General features: G+C 43.3%; 1 protein-coding gene across 2 annotated transcripts in view; it reads right to left on the bottom strand.

Moving 5' to 3' along the window:
* LOC119456311 (actin-binding LIM protein 3-like) overlaps nt 1-19,878 on the bottom strand; it is a 277,883-nt gene that overhangs the window by 58,847 nt on the left and 199,158 nt on the right. For both annotated transcript variants that reach the window (XM_037718012.2, XM_037718022.2), the window contains one exon: nt 5,688-5,776. In XM_037718012.2, coding sequence (XP_037573940.1) covers nt 5,688-5,776 — 89 coding nt within the window. The remainder of the gene's footprint in view (nt 1-5,687; nt 5,777-19,878) is intronic.

Genomic DNA, 19,878 nt, shown 5'->3' with positions numbered 1-19,878 from the left:
AACACACGACACTTAAAAACGCAGCTTCGGTGCTTTGTCATATGCGTTTCTTCCTATCGTGCAGTTTACCCTTCTTTCAGTATGAACCAACTAGCCCGATATATCTTATTGCTGTAGGTGGATACTGCTTTCGCATGGTATCACTAATTCGTACTATAGGGAGAACGCCAGCGAGCATGAAACACGCACAAGCTGCCCGACCGCACGAGCTCAAGGCTGCGGCGAAGCGTCTGCAGTGGAGCGCAATGGAACGGCGCCGCCATCTGGTGGCTGCCCAAGGAGTGGAGACAGCGGTGGTAAGCGCACGGGCGGAGAGTTTTACAACTGAAGCTAGTCTAGTAACGTTAATTTTCCCCACATGGCTCCTGCCTCCTGTAATCCGGCTTCGCCGCGTGGCGTTACAGCAGCAGCGTATTGCGAGAGATGGCGCTAGTGTTGCGCTGCTAGCGCCACCTAACAGAGGGGGTTACTTGGGTGCAAAAGGAAAAAGGCGCCTCCTCTTCGGGTGGGGTCGTCGAGCAGCACGCACGGACTCTTTGAGCGTGCGCCGGCCCACTTCGCGGGACTGTCCCGAGAAGGCTTAGGAGCACGACACCGGAATGGACGAACACGGATCGTTCGAACTCGCCAGTGTTCGCGTGACCGTACATGTGAACGACTAGGCGATGGTGTCATAGCATGGGGCGAACATATTCGCTCGCTATCCAGGCGCGGTGAGTCGGACTTCCTTGATTTGTCGCCGCCCATGCGAATGTTCTATGCGTAGTAATTCGGCTAGCATGCATTAGTGTATGAAAGGTGCCATAAATGCCCTTTTGATTTTTTGCACTACTGTGTTGTCGTTACTTTGTCCCAAGAGCGCGTGTGAGACACCACAGGACACACACCTTCCTATCACCCCGGGATGTCCATATAGTGCAGAAACTTCAAAAAAGGTGACAGCTGAAGCCCCGGAGTGGTGAACCCCACGGCAGGCTCTCGAATGACTGAGGTTGAGTCAGCCAGTGGGGATTATCACTGCTGGCATGAGGACCAGCTGAAGTACCGAAAGACATCTCGGTGTTCACCGGGTAGCCCAGTAATCAAGACTGAGCTCGGTGCATAAACACCATCAGAAGATGTGGGAACGTCAGACAACTCAATTCCAAGACAATCATCAAGAAGAATGAAAATTCTGATCGTCATAACTGATCATCATTATATCTGGACTGCCGTAAAAAAATAGATACTGAACATACCTTTGTTGTAACGAAACCAAATTTGCCCCTTACGCTAAAAATAGATGTTGTAGAAAGCAGGCTGTGAAAGATAACACATTTATACTTCTAAACAGCGTGTCAAGCATTAGGTGCACTGCAAAAGTCAGAAATCTGCACTTGCTTTCACGGGAGTTTCAGGGTCACAACTGCGGTGTGCATCGTGTCCAGCTGCTGCACGAACACTGGCAGCAATAGTTTAGCGTGCATGAAATCAATGAGTGACTGGATCGACGACAGTGCACTCTGTGTGAACATTGGGGTCGGTGTCAAAGACGTGCCATTGTCAATTTCGTCGTCACTGCCAGGACTGTCGTCCCCTCCGTCGCACCAGGCCGCCGTCTGTCGTCACGATAACAATCGCCCGTCGGAGATCTCTTTGCAGAACGAGGCACCACTATCTGCACTCAGAAACTTCTCCATCGAAGCACCACCTGTTTTATCGTCAGTAGTGACGTGCTCCAAGAGTTTGGTAATGTCAGAGGCTTACACCATCTCGTTTTCACCCCTGGGAGGCTTCACTGTGGTGCACAAAGCCCGCCTTCGGCAGCGCATTTCCACACCCATTGTGAGATCGTAGAAAAGGAGTGTGCCGCTTTGCTTTTTTTTTGTTTTTTTTCTCTAGACATGCGGAGCACGACCGCGGGCAACGCGGACACGAAGCAACTGGCGCCATCTTGTGGCACGCTGCGCCAACTCGCGATGCTCTCCGTGGCTTTCTCAATCCACACGTGGGCAGGACGTGCTGCGCAGTAATGGTGGCAGATACAAACTCGCGTAGGCAAACTTTCGCCCCGTCTTGGCATTGTTCGTTTAAGGGGAACTAAGCAACGCAAATGTCAGGATTATTCTGCAAGGAAAACGCCGTCCAGAAGGCAAAATTTTGATCGTTATATCCGATATGCGGTGAATAACATTGTTATATATGTTGTTTTTTTTCTCATAGCCCTAATGCATAAGTTGATACTCTGAAGTTGACTCAATGTTATAACTGAAATATTGTAATATGTGGTATCGTTAAATGTGGACTGCACTGTAGCTAATGTCATATCGAAACAGCATTTTACTGCGAGTGATCGTGTTTAGCCCAGAAAGTCTCGCTGTCTGAGCGACACAGCATGCTTTAGTATGTTATGTCACTGTGGATGGGATGAAACTTGTTGCATTTTTTCTTCCATTTCATGGTATACAATCGGCTGTGTCGTATATTCAAATAGTATTAAAAATATTCAAATTTTCAAATAGTGACTATTTGATTAGAGGTTGTAATCAAATTGTGACTATTCGAATAGAACAATATTTGATTTGTTATTGAAGAGTTTAAAATATTCACCTACTATTTAGCATCACCAATTGACATGGCTGTCAGACTTTTCCATATGCAGTATAACTGCCGATGAGGTAATTTCAGTTTTGGTCACAAAAAGCATTTAAAAAGTTTTTCAATGATGTGCCCATGGGTGACTAATCAAAGTTAATACCTTCATTCTGGTTATCCGGCATTTCATTTAAGTGAGTTTCGTTTATCCAGACTCTACGGCATTTTATACTACTCACACTACAGCCAGAAAGGTATATGGTTTTAAAAAAAGTATGAAAAATGTGAAAAATCTGGACGACTTTTTCCTCAGTGAATTTTGATTGCCATAAAAATTTCCTTAACTTGCATGTTCTTAAAATAACAGCTTTCCTAAGCAGAGAAATGGGTTCAAACAAGTATGTGCCCTAGCTCACAAAAAGCCCTCGAGCCCCAGCTACATTGGACATCAGATGCTCAGCCAGTGCTCCATTAGCCAGGCTTCTATCCTCGTAAATCTATAATGTCCAACATTTGGGCACCTAGTTATGCCATCTAAGAAGTATAGAAGAGAATACATAAGCCATGATGCCAAGGGAGAACTTGAATACGACAACTATCAGTGGTGCGGCATTTTATGATAACCGTTGGACAAATAAGTGCGATGTTTTGTACTTGTGCACACTTTGAGATTATATAAATTTTTTGAGAGTTAAGAATACAGAATCTACGAAAATTTTAGGTGTTCACCTGCAGGCATAAACTTAGCAAGTCCACCAGATTCAATGCTGACAAGTAAGTTTGAATGAACCGATACCGTGGGCACAGTAATGGATGAACTGCTGGAGGTAATACTTATTTGTGGCACTACGTAGCACCATCACAAAACAGACCTTATGTCTGATGAGAATCCAAGTAAAGTCACTGGCCACTTTTCAATGCTAGGAGACTCTGCTAATGCTGCCCATTGCATGGGGTGCAGCATGAAAGCAAAGTTGTTCTGTACAAGATGTTTTTCTGCGTGACAAAATAGAAGGTGCTCTTTGAGCTGGCCCACCAAAAGTGAACCAGCAGAGAAACAGACACTTATATATCCTTTTTTCAATTCTGTGAGAATATTTCTACATACAATAACAAATAAATTTCTTAACATAACCCCCGTTTTTCAATGTGTGCAAGCTGCCTCAGAAAAGACTGGGTAGAGCTCCGGTGTCCAATATACTGATCATTGTGCTATGCCAAAACAACCTCCTTAAATGAAATACTACATAGTTAACACTTCTCACCTATGCAGTCAGAAAAAGGATTCCTAGAAGTTTCAAAAAAGTTTCCTCAAACCATTCAGGAGGCTATAAGTGAAAATCTTGTGTGGATCCATGGCGCGCAACATGCATGCAAAGCCGTGGATGGGAAAGACTAAGGCACTGAAGTCAATATGACATCACAGATGCCCACAGCATTCTGTGCAGACAGAAAATGAAAAATAGCCACGTGGAATAGAGTGCGACCAGAGTGGGAATATGCGATTCACTTCTTGTTGGTTGGTAGCCCACATTCTAAACCCTAAAGTGAAAAGGAGGGAGGGACGATGGGGCTCTGCACATATCTTTATCTCGAAGTGCCGTCAGATGCCCATACAACTAGTGTCAATGGGCTTTATCTCAAGGGCAGATGATTAACAGGAATGAGTGCTGCTAGCTCTTGGACAACTTTTGCATATAGTATAGGTATCTAATTTAACAAGTTTGAACTTTTCCTACTACTTTACCTCACTGCCTTCAGAACAATAAAGCTTTGAGCAAAGGTATTAACTAACAGTGCGAAATGGACAAAGACGATAAAGGAACGAAGACCACAGGACAAGCGCTGATGTGTTATGCGCTTGCCTGTGGTCTTCGTTCCTTTACCGTCTTTGTCCATTTCGCGCTGTTACTTCATACCTTTGCTCAATTATGAACCAACTAGCCTTCATTAAGTTGTTACTGAATAAAGCTTTCTAATGCCACTGTTTGCTTCCCAATGTAAATGTGAGAAATGTTGCAAATCAAGAAAATGCCAAAAACGCTGAAAGGGCATGCTGCAATAAAATAGGTGCCGATATGTGCCACATTTTTTTTAGGAAAAAGAATTGATAAATGCCTACCAAATTAAAAAAAAAGTAGACTCCAAGAAATCAAATCCCTGAGCATATAGTAAGTTACCTGTAAATAAATATCCGCGGCACTATGGTGTGGGAAGAGTTCCATTGTAGCAAGCTTCTTGAAGGGTTCAGGCATAGCAAGGCTCAGACTATATGAAAACTTTGTCATGCACACACACAGTGTGTTTGCCTCATAGGTTGTGATGCAATTATGGTTGTGGCCCTGAAGCTGTGAAGTGATTCTGCCAGAACAGTGAGGCTGTGAAAAGCATGGCAGCTGGACTGACTGAGTGAGCCCACCTTGGTGACCACTGCATTGATACAGCATGCCTCGAGCACCACATCAACACTGCCAGAGAAAACAGCTGTCCCACATTGTTGTACCAACAGTGCCCTACATGCAGCTGCGAAAAGCACATTCACCCCCTGTGTTTATAAGTGGCAATATGCAACAAAGCTGCTAAAGGTATTGCCCACAATGTCAAAGTGAAGAGGCCTCTAGACACAAATTAAGATGCGTCAGGTGTTAAGCATTCCTCTGAACATGAAGCCAACGTGCTAGGCCATCAGTTTGCTGACGGAGGCTGCCTTGTGACATTATGTGGGGCATTCTAAGAATGCACGTATGCGAGGCAAAACAAGATGAAAAATTATTCCAAAAATAATACTTTTTATGGAAGTGTTTCATAGAAGATTAAACCGAGGTACCTGTCGCTGCATTCACAGAAACAAGACGCAGGTGCTTGTCATTTATAGGGCACTCAAACATCCCCGATAGTCTTCATTGTCTGCTTGTGCTGCCCCAACTCTGTCAGGTGCAAAAAACGAGCAGCACTTCTTTAAAGAACAGTCAGTGAAGGCATGCTGATTAGTGACAAACAGCAGCTGCAATTATATTGCGTTTCATCAGAGATAAAGGGACACCTGAACTGGTCATGGTCTAGTGCCTATTAGAGTCAGGTCAGCAGCAGCAAAAGCAAGCACATGCGCTCACCATAAAATCACGACCACCCACAGGCAGAGTTGCTGACTTGGTTGCCAAACCATAGCCTGGCTTGGGGACTGTGCGCAGGGATGACACCACTGCAGAGACAAAGTGAGACATCAGTTCCAGCTGTGTACTATTGCAAATACACAAGAATATGGCAGAGCTTTTTCTTGCTGTAGGCTGCTGCATTTTGAACCCGCAATTCTTTTACTGCTAGAACTAATTAGAAATTTACTGAAAACAAGGTGATTCTAATCAACAAATGGAAAACACACTCAGTAACCAATTTTTAAACATTTAGAGAACACCACATTTTCAGTTGGTTCTACACTACAGTGTATGCTAGTGTCATACATTTTGCATTCACTCAAAGCAGAGTCCACTGTGTGTCATGCAAAGTAAGTTAAACTTCAATATAACGAACTAATAGAGATAGAGTATTTAAATTTTTACAACTTCTGGTTCATAAAACACCATGTACTTTGAACCTAAATATAACAAAATGTGTTGATACATAATTTAAATATAATCAAATTTCAAGGCCAACATGTAGGAATAGCGAGGCAATAAATGAAAACTACTGCGGATGCAGATGGTCAAATGGTACTAGATACAGCTGCGCAACAGAGAGCGACCATTGAAACAAAGCAGCAAGGCTTTCTCCCAATCACATTTTGTATAAAGTCCAAGTGCGATAAGATGCTATCGTGCCCTGCGCGCCGCCATATGACATGGGTGCGAGGGAGAAGTGTGTGAGAGTGAGGTGGAAAAGATGGTGGCTTGATGTGCACGTGTCTCCTCTTCTAGCCCGGCTGCCGAGGCTGTCAGTGCAGCCGAGTGCATATGCGCCCCTCATGTTGGCGGTAATCTACGGTGGGTGCAAAAGTTGGGCAAGCTGGGATGGCCGTGGCTTCGTGTGCAATGTCTTCCTGCGTGTCTAGTGTTGGAGGTCACGTAGTCTCGAACTTCAGAGGCGCGTTGATGTGACAGGTGGATGAAGCATTTGCTCCCCTGTGCCTGCGCTCTTCATGATAGCTATTATGGGTCGCTTTTACCCATTACCATTTTGACAGCATATGTAAAACATTATGAGAAGTCCTTACTATCTTGTGCAGTTTTCACTCACACAAAAGCATACAGTTCATTTTGGATCGATCTCCCACAGAAGCGTGACAATTTGATCTCTTACTTTGTGAACGCCTTCTGTACAAATGCCCTTATTTTTAACCTCGTAAGACCCGGTGTCTCACACAAGTGTGGACATTTCTAGAAACCAAACTGCTCCACTACACCCAGCGCCAAAAGTACAGCTAGTGGAGCGTAATGCGGATATTCTTTCAGCGAAGCGCCAACGAGATATCAGTAAAGAAAACTTGCGCCCCCCCTCGACAACTCCCTTCCCTCACTACCTCCTCTCTATGCTTTTGTTCCGTTACCGCAGTGCACCACGAAGGGACTCCTCGCCTTTGTCATGCATGGAATTTTGGCGTTCATATTACGCCTATGCACTTCGCCGCAGCAAGGACCATGACCCTTGGATTTGTTAATCTGCTCTCGTGTTGATGCGGTGACAGCAGCCTGCGACCACTGTGCTGCAGCAAGTGTGCCGTTATTGTCGGTGCGAAGACATTAGATAGAATATTATTACTTTGGATTTGGAATACAAGAAACGTTCAAAGGTGAGTGAATCCTGTGCAAGTTATTCCTGGTCAAAGGACAGCTAATGAGTTCCTTCTAGAGAATTTTTCTGTGTCGTTTCACGTAATTCCGTGGAGATTCAAATATCTAGAATGCATCTAGTATAAGAGAGATGCATGCTACATGTGTAGGCATGTAGTTGACATGCACATCAACTATGGTCATTTAGTATCGGGTACAACAACGCAATCAAATCTTAATGTACTGGTCATGCAGAAAAGGGTGCTACATAGTATTGCCAGTGTATCTTACATTGAACACACCGCACTTCTCTTCGATAGGTACCACATAAGAAAAATTCATGACTTGCACACATATAGACTCTTATGGGAGTATTACTTCAGTATAAAGAAACAATTTTACGTTAGTGGAAACTGCCAACCTGCATCACAATGTACCTGCCTACACCACCCACCACACAGACATATGGAATGTTGTAAGACATAGCACAAGTTATAGCAAACAGATGCTTGAAAATTATTTACCGAGGTTATTTAATTTTTTAAAAGAAATAGACATTGATATTCGAAAAATGAACCCCCCAGAATTTAAGGCTTTTCTACACTCTTAGGCGTTGCTATATAAAATGTTGTTCACATATTCTTCCCTCAATAATTTTTCTATATCGCTCATCACTTAAAACTGATTTGGAAACCTTACATTGCTTTGTTTACGGGCTTTCTTTTAACCATTTTTGTGTTTTGTTACCACTGCTCTGCGAAGTGTATAGGATACAGGATCGGTCAAAGTCACCAGAAGAATTTTGACCTGCCATCCTCAACATTGCATTTGCCTTGTAATGTTGGAATAAATACTTCAACTTCGACACAATTCTGCTTTATTTTTCGTTGACACTATGCATAATTCAAAGCGCATATGACAGCTTAGTGCGGCTTAATTAGGAAACGTCCTTGGTTTGTTTTTTCGAAAGATGTGATTGCGGTGAAGTTCGAAGTTGCCAGATGGGCTTTAACATATCTGTGCTGTTGTGTGATCAACAGCATTTTGTTACACTTACTTGGAAATTTTAGTTGATGCTTGTTAAAGGGATACAGACATGATATTTTTGACTATTCATTTCTTGTGTTAAGTGGAAGACCGAGACCTATAAACCGTAAAAAAATTTGTGACAAGCCTCAGGGTGCTGTTAATAATTTTATAAAACAGCTTCTCTATCGCCAGTTTCGATTTTGTTTCCAGTAGAATACTGTGTTGTGCCATCATGAGACCGTATGTGCGAGCAAGACATTGCGACGTTTTGACTCTGGCTCACTCAGTCGCCTCGTATGCTGCTACTCATTGTGAGGGCTGATGCATAGCAAACGACCAAGCGGATTGGAGTGAGGGTCAAAAAAGTTGCAATGTCCTGCTCTCAAGTGACCACATACTTTGTTGCGACGTCACAACTCAGTATCCTCCTGGTAAACTAAACCGAAACATAACATAGAAAAGCTATTATGTTAAATTATTTGCAACAGTTAGAGGCTTGTCACTGTTTTTTCTAGGGTTTAGAGCTCTAGGACTTTCACTTATTGCCAAAAATTGATTTGTCTAAAATATTGGGCTGGCGTCCCCAGTATTGATCTTATGAGTGACCACAGATGTCTGCCCCAAATGACGGTCATTGAAGTCAAAGATGTCGCGGTAGGACTTCAATACGCGCCGCATATCGGCGGTCTGTGCAGGAAGGAGGTCAGACGCAATCATCTTGTCAATATTACCGTCGTCGAGATTGTGCGAGAAAGAGGAAGGGGCAGAGGATAAAGAAGCGTCGGTGACGAATGCAGAAACGGCACACTCATCGATAGAAGCAATGTGGCCTAGAGTCATGCTGCTTGGGATGAGTTGCGTGCACCAGCTAAAGTTCAGTATGGGTAGAGACGTGTTATTATCTGCAACTCTGATAAGGGTGTGAGGAAGAGCGACGTTTTTGGCGAATAAGACGTCAACGATCGGGGTCAAAATGTAATCGCCATCGGGAATGGGCGAACAAGACCGCAAGTTCACATACATAACGGCTTGAGGAGGTAGCCGAACGTAATCCACTGAGCACAAGCGCGGCTGGCGTGTAGTAGGAGCGTCATGGTAGCACGGTAGGTCTAGCTGAAGCAAGTCGGTTCCACAGTCAATAAGGGCAGAATGGGCAGACAGAAAATCCATACCGAGAATGAGGTCATGGGAGCATTTCTCGAGCACGGCAAAGAGTACGCTTGTGGATCGGTCGGCAACACTTATTCGGGCGGAGCACATCCCTAGCACGGGAAACGTTCCGCCATCGGCGACACGAATGAGCGGTACTGTGGGTGGTGTTAGGACCTTCTTAAGGCGGCGACGAAGCTCCGAATTCATCACTGATATCTGAGTCCCAGTGTCCACTAGAGCGACAACATGTGCGTCATCCAGTTTAACGTCTATCTGGTTTCGTCTGGTCTGCAGTGTGGTCAGAGGATTTGGCAGGCGGGTCGTCGATGCAGCATCACCTCTGGGAGCTGCATCGTCTAGTTTTCCCGAGGGAGTCGTGCAATCGGCGACGTAGGGCGGCGGAATTGGGGCGAGCGAGACGATTGGCGACGCGACAACGGCGAACGGGACTGGTGACCACGTGGGGACGGCGAACGACGATACGGCATGGGGGCGCGTCTTCAGCGGTGGTTTGGGGATGCTCGTGGTAGGGCTGAAATCGGCCATGATCCATGTCGGGGTGACGGTTGTTACGGTTGTTTCCATAGGGAGCCTGATACCAATACCACCGGCTGTTACAATGGCGGGCCACGTGTCCAATACGACGGCAGTTAAAGCAAATTGGACGGTCATCAGCAGTCCTCCATTCGGCTGGGTTGCGAGTACGGAAAGGCGGCCTTTGACCTTGGGCGTGCGAAAGTGAGGGACGGCGGTCGATCAGCTGCGAAGGAGCTGCGGCGCACACAGAGTCCAGGCCAGCATTGGAGAGCTCCCGATGAACGATAGCTTGGACTAGTGGCACCATCTGGGAACTATGATCACAAGTACGGCTGCACGTAGAAGCAGGAGACGCAGCATCAAGTTCACGTCGGATGATCTTCTTCACGTGTTCCACGGTGAGCGGCGCCGACGGCTCAGGTACATCTTCGCAGGACCACGTTGCTGCCGTGTTCAGAAGTTGAGCGAAGTTATTGGCAATGCGTCGACTTTTGGCGGCCTCAAAGCGCTTGCACTCTTGGATGATGGCATCGATGGTGTCGCAGTCCTTGCAGATTAGCAGGTTGAAGGCATCATCTGCTATGCCTTTTAACACGTGGCCTACTTTCTCAGACTCCGTCATGCTGTCGTCGGCTTTGCGGCAAAGGGCAAGCACGTCCTGTATATAAGTCAGGTATGACTCTGTCGCTGTCTGCGCACGAGATGCCAGCTCCTTCTTTGCTGCTGCCTTTCTCCCTGTGGACTTGCCGAACAGGGAACGCATCTTTTCCTTGCATGCATCCCAGCTCCCAATTTCCTGTTCATTATTCTGAAACCACACCTTCGCGGTTCCCTCGAGATAAAATAGTATGTTGGCCAACATGATCGTCTCATCCCAGCGATTATTCTTACTTGCACGCTCGTACAGGGATAGCTAGTCCTCGATGTCGACGTTGTCAGTCCCGCAGAATGTGCCTGGGTTCTTTAGCTGAGCCAGGACGACCGTTGTCGTTTGTGCCGCCTCGGTGGGCGCAGACACCTCTTCCGCCATCGTGGATAAAGCCAAGCGTCGGCCGCTGCGGAGCTCCGTTGTACCGTGTGGGTACCCCGCACCTCCACCAAAATGCCACGGGTATATGAGTAGCAAAAGGGATAGGAAAATTATATTTACACAATATATACAAAGAGAGACGGCTGCAGGCAAGATGGCAGAACAACAACACGAGCGCTGCTCCAGTCGTCGTCTTCACTGCCTTTTTGGCGCATTCTTCCATGCTCGGCATAGCGCGTAACAATATTATATGTCAGTACCCCTTTAAAGTATTCCTCTTGTGCATCCTTCATAGGTTTTCTACATGCTGTGACAAATATTAGCAACCATCTGCTTCATTTTTTAAAAATACTCAAAATATGAACAAGTTTAAAAACTAGTATATCTTTGCGCTTTCTATCGCTTATTTTTCTTTTTCTTTAATTAGTGAAGGTTCGATTTAGTATATTTACGTTACCAGCTATTTCATATTGTTTTTAGTTGTTTGTCATGAGTGCTCTGTTACTCTTTCTGTGCCACACCCATTGGGCATCGTTGCCTGCTATCGATGGCTTGAAACGCTGCTTTCGAGACTTTCCACGCAGCTCACAGACACACTGCGCTATCGGACGTGAAAGAGAAGAACTATATTTTAGTTTTCTAAGCAGTTCGCTTTTTCCTGCGAGGCGGTGATTTTTGAACATGCTCCGAAGTTTCGCAATCGTCAAAGTAGAAAGCAAAAATGGCCGCCCGCTATCGATGGTTTAAAACGTCGCTTTTGAAACCTTTCGGGCTGCTCAGGGACACATTGCGCCATCGGACGTGAAGGAGGAGAACTATATTTTTGTTTTCTAAGCAGTTCCCTTTTTTCCCACCAGGAGGCAATTTTTGAATGCGCTCCGAAGTTTCGTGATCATCAAAGTAAAAGCAAAAATGGCCGCCTCCCAAAGCGGCGCGCATGCTTCAAAAGATCACAGATTTTGCGATTCCACTGCATCTGCGGCTGATTTTATCGATGGATCATGCAGCAGCGAGTCTCAGAAAGCTGCTTTTTCGTCTGACTGACTCTGAGAGCGACAACGACGCAAACCAGCCTGGAACATCGGCGGCCACAGCCCAGCACGCCCAACTGGAGTGCTTGCAGTTAAACTTTTGTAGCGGAATACCTGTTCAATAAAAAATTTTGATTTTTTCGGGGATAGTGCCTATTAGACAGCAATACGTTTTGTATATCTCAAAATTTTCATTCCATTTTTTCCTTAGTAGATACAAGCGTGTCTTTACAAACTTTGTTCAATTTTATCCCACAATCTTGATTTTATATCTTTTTTATGACACATCTCGTTAATAAAAGATTTATGCGTGAAAAGCACATTCATTCTGCTTTTTGTTTATGTGTTACATAAAATATTGAGTGCAGTAGTTCCTTCAGAAAAAAGATCTGGCGTAACCTACAAAAAAACATCTATTTTCCCCGTGGTAGGGAAAAAGTTAAAGACGGATGAATCTCATCTAATTTTGTCTATTTGAAAAGCACGTATAAAATCGTGATATGTATTGCTCTTGTGCTATCCGAGTTTGTCAATTAAACAAGGGGACTGATTTTCTGTAGTGGCTGGACTTAAGGGACACTAAAGGCAAATACTCAGTCAAACTAAAGTGATGGATTAGTGCTCGAGTATCTCTAAGGCTTTAATATTATCACGAACAGAGCCTTAGTAATCGAGAAATTGAGGTAAACACAGGACACGATTAGAGACTCCCCCGGGACATTCAAGTACTTGCCCGATGACGAAGGCACTCCTCATTTAAATTCTGTGACTTGTATTCAACCAGACGTTATAAAAACATCATTGCATTGTATTATACGAAATAAAATGCTACTTGACCAGTTCTGTTTCATTTTAAGAAAAAACAACTCATTGACATAACACTGTTGACAACGATGCAGGTGGTCAAAAGGTTTCGTTTATGCTCAGCTCTGCGCTGCTCGCACTTTCGCGTTTCAGTAGTTCTGTTATCACGTAGTGCTGTGCTGTTTTTGCTGGCTTGTGAAACCTGCACAAACTGAAAGTAATAGAGAATTCCATTTCCATGTGATGTCGCAGGATGCCCGAGCAGTACACGCCGCTTGACCAAAAGCAGCTGCAGCAGCGCATCGTACTGCCGTCTATCGACGCCGTTTTACTCACCGACGGCAGCAAAGGGGAGTGATGGCGTATGCAACATCACCACTCCCTGGTTGGCATGGCGGAAGATTTGAATTGCCATAAAGGTGTACGGGCCCTTCAGATGCACTTTTCTCGTAAACTAAGTAATTTCTTTGCATGAAACAAGCGTTGCGAGGTTTCTGGAATGGTATTTAAACAGTCCCCGTCGACTTATTTGCCTTTAGTGTCCCTTTAATTGTCTGTTTTAGCACATGTTTTATCATGAACGTAAGAAATTGCAAGGACAGACTATGCATAACACAGAAACAATGCACGATATGCGCAAGAAAATGCGTGAAACATTATCAGCAGTGGTCAACTACATGACTTGAAGAAGCGCTCTTCGCTGCCGCTTGTCACAGAGGGTGCCACTTGTCCAGCTCAAAACAGCAGTGCATGGGGCGGATAGAACACAACCCGACGTCAATGCAAAATGGTGGCTTGGAGCGTGAACATGGTTTACGGCAACCGCCCACGTGAGTATTCCCATTACATCCTTCCCACGAGCCGCAGATCAGCTAAAAAACGACATCGGAATGTGCTCTTGACGAATCTAAGGCAAATGCGAACAGGTGGGTCAACTGGGCTTTTTTTACTCCTGAATAAATATTTGTGTCCACAATGGTGGACATTGGGACTCAAGAGTAGTGCCTCAGAACTGAAAACTTTCCTCACATCCATGCCATATTCTGCGTAATTGTGGTCACTTGTTTTTACTTCTTTTGTTGTGTTGCTCCCTATCATGTCAACCTGTCACAACCTTTTGTCGATGAAGCATCTCATCAGAGGTTGTTTTACATTGCTGAAAATAGATGTGACTTTTTACTATTTGTCACCATGTAACCATTTGCCAATTGCTTAGAAGTGAAGCTGTGAATTACCTTTGTTTCTTATCCTGTCTAATTTTGGCTTTTGTTTCCTTTTTTTTTTGTCGAATTCTTTGTTTTGTCTGCGATGTATTTTTTTTATTTATTGATTGTTTTCGCTACTGCTGTATTGCTTTAATTAATTTGTTTACATTCACTACTACAGGAGGTCCGGATTCAGTCTCTCACTATACGACCTCCTGCTGTATACACTAATTTTATAATTCATTTAATGCCTAAATAAAACCACTTCTGACTCTGACTCTGAAGGCAAACAGGTGGGTCAACCCAGGCTTTTTTTTTTTACTACTGAATAAATATTTGTGTCCACGATGATGGGCATTGGGGCTCAAGAGTAGTGCCTCTAAATTTGACTGAGGCATGCATAGCTGACTGACTGCTCACTTCGCGGCTCGAGGGATGCAATGAAGATGACGTCCTAGAAGTCCTCTCTGAAAAATAAAGCTGCTACATTTGCCTATAAAAGATGACATCAAGAATGCTGCATGATGCCGTAACTCTGGCTGCCCCAAAAGACTTGACACTGCCACACTGGACATTGTGTGTTGTGCATGGGTGCATTGAGGTTGATCAGAGTTGTTTCCTACAATTGTACTTAAAGTGATGATGATGATAATGATGATCATAAGTAAGCCCCATCAAGTTTCCCTCTGAAGGCTCTCAATATAAAGTAACAAAAGATTAAAAAAAATACTGTATGAATCTGCAGTACAACATGCAATAACATGCCAACTCGGGCTGACTGGTGCATGTCTGAAGAAAACGAGTAACAGCGCTGAACAACGGGAGGTGGCTGAGTCAATTCTAGTTGTTCAGCGCTGCGACTTGTTTCCTTTAGACAAAATGCAAATTGTGCACAACAATAATTACATTTTTTTCTGATCTACTAATTGAAGAGCGGCAGTGTACATGTGGGTGGACTATAATTTCTTTAAGCTCTCTGCTGGGCGAGGCGGCACATAGTTCAAGCTTAAGAATGACATGACACGAAATACACGAACATGGCAATCACCCTGTCCTTCATGTCTGTGTATTTTGCGTCAAGTCATTCTTAAGCTTGAACTTCAATTTCTGTTTGAACTAAAAGCAAGTAACAACATCTGGCTTCACAAATCGTTCATCTATGTCCCTGAAATTAATTTAAATGATTAATAATACCGCAGGGTTTCTTCTCGGGACCCACGAGGTTAAGATGCACGGCAGCTAGAGATGCTAATCATTGCTTCAAGAAAAAAAGAAAAAAATCTGAAAAATAGAGAAACCACATGCTTGCTGCAAAGAGCCAAAATTAACACTACCTGTACAACAGGCACATACCCGTATTCACATTTGCGAATCCACGACTATATGCCCTTAGCATGCGCATCACTATAGCTAATATTCATGGCACCAAATTTATATTTTTTTTGCTTGGGCCAACTTCGAAAAGTTGGAAACCAGGAGCATGGTACATATTTCGTATATTTCAGATTTAGAGTACTTCTAGAGAAAATAAAAAATTTTCGTTTTCATTCAAAGTTTTTTTTTTTTACATATTTCTAGAAAATCTCACAAGAATTCTCAGAAACTTTGTGAGCAATTATTTCTGCTTTATTGCCAGTCAAGACACCAAGAATTAGGCTACAATTTTATGCAGCATGGTATGTGTTGCGACAAATGTCTAGAATTAGAACGTTAAAACAAAGAAGCACCAAAATTAAGCCTATTTTTGGCGGTAAGGAAAAAAGTAAGAGATAGGTAAAATTAAAAACTTTCTAATCTGATATCATTTTTTGGGACTCCCAATGCACCAAATATAGACAAATCTGACAGAAAATAAAAGTGCACAACTCCCACAGTTCAAGGCATTATTGCTCCAAAGTCACTGTTTGACAGCGTGTTGACTGATTAAGTGATGGATGCATGTTAATCATCTATGTCTGAAGAAACAGGTGGACAGACAGAGCTTTTTCCCAAACAAAACAAATGCTGTGTTGACTGTTTAGGACTCAATAATCGAAGAAGCCCAAACAAGGCCTGAGAGCTACACACCAAATACTTCACTGAATGTTCACTTACACAGCGAGTGAGAGATGCACAGAATTTTGTTGCTGGGTGCTTTTCACATTAAGCGGTACAGTAAAACCTTGTTAATTCGATCCTCATTATTTTGGATAATTCGGACTCGTCCACTGGTCACGGCAGGCATGTGCATTATTTAGTGCAATCAAACGCTTGTCAATTCGGACGTGCTTGGCTGCATATAGGTTAATTTGGACAACTCTCGGAGCTCGGCGAGCGCGGAGCGTCACAAATGTGCGACGCAAAAAAGCAAAATTTTTTGAATGACAGTAACGCCGGAACGCTTCATCCCTGTTTATGCCTCTTATTCTTGCGTTTACTGCTGCGCATAACACCCCATCGGCCACGTGCCTTCATAACTGTGTAGTCGCCGTCCATGATCGTGTTGACAGTGGCCACGGTTTCGTCTGCAGCAGTTGCAGCAAACCGTAGTTTCGTTCCAACTTGGTGCAAAGCTGTCGAAGATGAAGTGTACCGGCTACATTGCGATCAACGGACAGTCAGTTGCTGACCAGCTCACTGGCTAAAAAATAATTTGGATGTGCGCACGGTAGTGAAAAGCATGTCTTATGTGACGGCGCGTGCCGCAGCTGCGCTGCAAAAGAAGCCGTGAGGCCTTCACCGCTGCAAGCGCTAATCAGTGATGAGATGAGGAGAATTGCAGCTTCCGCACTGCTTTTGTGCAAAATACAAACAGGATATGCTGACTGATTCAGTAAATAAAAGCACGTTGATGTAGCAAGCATTTGTTTTCTTGATACTTTCGATAACTCCAACATTCAGTTTTTTCAGATATTTTTTTCGGTCCCGTGAAATATGAATTAAAGTGGTTTTATTGTATTTTGCATGGGGCAAGCATACGAGGGGTGATGAAAAACTTTTACAACTCGACTATAACTAGGGTTTTATAGTTTCAATTGATATGGGGTCATTCCGCGCGAAGCGTCTCGGACCCCAAAAGTGACCATCGCCGATTCCCTAGAAAAAAAATTGTGGCTAGTTGGCGATTGTGTGAGTGAGGTTTAACCAAGATATTTCTCTCGAAAAATGTTTGCGGTGATTTAAGTGCTCCTTGAGGAAAGTTTCCGCAAAGAAGCAAAACTTGGTTGGAGGCAAATGTTTTAAATCAAGTGCGAAACTAGGTACAACCACAAATGTTATTTCAGAATATTGAACTCGCCTTGTTCTTTCATGTGATGTCATAAGTGAACACAAGTAAGGATTTTTCTTGTTTAATTGACTGAATAAAAAAGCGAAAATATGTGCATTTTTATAAATTTTATGGGCAAAAATCTAATGATTCAGGCACATTATTTCTCGTCCCTTCTCCCTGTTACTATAGTTTATTGTAAATATAATTTAAAAATATGACAAAAAGTACATTACAAAAAAAAATATTTTCGAAGACGACAAACAATGACTTTTTCACAAGATTCATACCTAAATTCAGACCCTCTGGATGAAAATGTGCTAGATGGTTCACTATACACACCAACCTGTTAGCTTGTCCCATCTGGAAATATTTACTCTTAAATTTCGTTTGAGGTGAGAAAAAAATTTTTGAAGTCCACAACTAACTTTGCCGGTAGGCACTGCCGATCTGTGTCTTCACGGCACAACATCTCTGGACCAACATTGAATTCTTAGCGAGCAAACTCTCGATGCTTGATATGTATCCGTGTACTGTTTTGTGCGCAGTATATGGCTGTAAATGATCTGTTTATGCTGTTTGCGTTTTGATGCAACTACATTTTATGATAATGCATTTGTATGAATGAAGTAAACCATGACTGCTTGATGGTCATCGTCAGGACCAGGGAGTTATCAGACACCAGATATTGTGCACGCCAGGTGACATTCATTGGTTTGTTGTAAGTATCGCAAATCAGCAGATTACACGTTAGGCAAGAGCCTGAACCATTGCGCCTACCATGGCACAGCAGACAACTATCAAGGAATTTCCAGTTTGCAGGCTGCGAGTGTCTGTGAGCCCGATGAAGCACAATCTTTGTTCTGGTGTGAAACACCAGCGAAAAAAAAATGACCGTGGGACTGCCTTTGCGTCGGACAGAATGAGGTAAAGTTAGCCACTAATTGCTACTGCTAAACACTTGCATCTGCTGTGTTAGCCTACCTGACCGACCCCCATAAATGACAAGTGGCAAACTGACGAATATACGCCGATTACAATGTATTTATATACTGGTGTCAAGTGACATAGCACATATTTGCTGAGCAAACAGGCAGAGTGCATATGCGTGACAGAAAATAGCTGGCAGCACGTATGTGTTCAACATTCTAAAACAGTTGGGCAGTGCCTCCTGGTAAGATTCCAAAATGGTCTTTGCCTTCATCGAAAGTTACTTGAATAGATCACAAGCTACGAGGTTGGTGCGTACGAGTCATCTCATATTTTTATCTGGAAGGCCTTGATGATTAATTTAGGTCTGAATATCGTAAAAAAGTTCTTTTTTGCCAACATTGAAAATAATTTATTTGAAAACTATTTTTAAAAATATATCAGCATTATATTTACAACTATAGCAACAGGCAAAAATTGAAAATTTATTGTGGCTGAAACTTTAATGATAGTTATACAAAACATTTCATAAAACACACAATTTGTCTTTTTTACAGAGGTAATTAAACACTTTTTTAAAAATTCTTATATGTGTTCACTTATGACATTACATGAAAGAACAACGCCAGTGGAATATTTTAAAATAATACTTGTCATTGTACCTGGTTTCACACTTTTTTTTTTAATCAACTCAGACAAACTTGATTCTTCGCTGAAACTTCCAAGATCGCATATGCCATCCAAAAAAAATTTTTTTTGACGAATACTTTGGGGAAACATTGGCACAAACACCAACTAGCCCAATTGTTTTCAAGAGAATTAGTGATGATCAAACGATCATCACCAATTCTGTATGGGTCTGGGTTGTTTCGCATGAAATGACCATACGATAAAATTGAAAAAGCACTCCCTGGAAAAAAAAATATCCTCAATTCGCATTTATCCGAGAAGCTCCAAATTTCGGGCCCTGATTTGTGATTATATGGCATGACTACATTTGAGAAAAAAGTATGAGAAACTGATGGCTTTTGTCACAACTCCTCAAACAACCAGCTCATCAAGCTGAGCCTAGCAAGATTCTAACCAACTGCTCTCAGTACTAATTAAGGAGTCCAATCCCTTGCCCCTGCAGTCGACGGAACTCCATGACAACCTTTGGACAGAATGCAAGCTTGACACTTATTACTTATTACTAGTTCGAAGAGCGTGCAAGATGGTCTGCACCACTTGACCAAGCCTTATCACGAGGAATTGTCAAATTAAGGTGTCTGAACATGTGTCAGTGCATGCACAATCACTTGGGACATGTCAATGGCACATTGGGTAGCACGAAATGCAAGATCCGCTTGCATTCGTCAAGGGAGCTTTCGGACGCTGCAAATTTTTTTGCCTGCCTTAGGACTGGGGCATGGCTTTGGCATTAAGGTCCAGATAAAAAAAATAGATTACCACTCCTCACATAAAATTCAACAGAGATTTCTGGGATGCAAAAGGGATGATTATTTACCTGGAAGGACAGGAGAATACTATTCCAACATTCTCTGAAAACTGCATGCGCGACAAGTGGCACGCA

Source organism: Dermacentor silvarum, chromosome 1 (genome assembly GCF_013339745.2).
Source record: "Dermacentor silvarum isolate Dsil-2018 chromosome 1, BIME_Dsil_1.4, whole genome shotgun sequence".
Classification (NCBI taxonomy): Eukaryota; Metazoa; Arthropoda; class Arachnida; order Ixodida; family Ixodidae; genus Dermacentor; species Dermacentor silvarum.
This window is presented reverse-complemented; position numbering and strand designations above follow the sequence as displayed.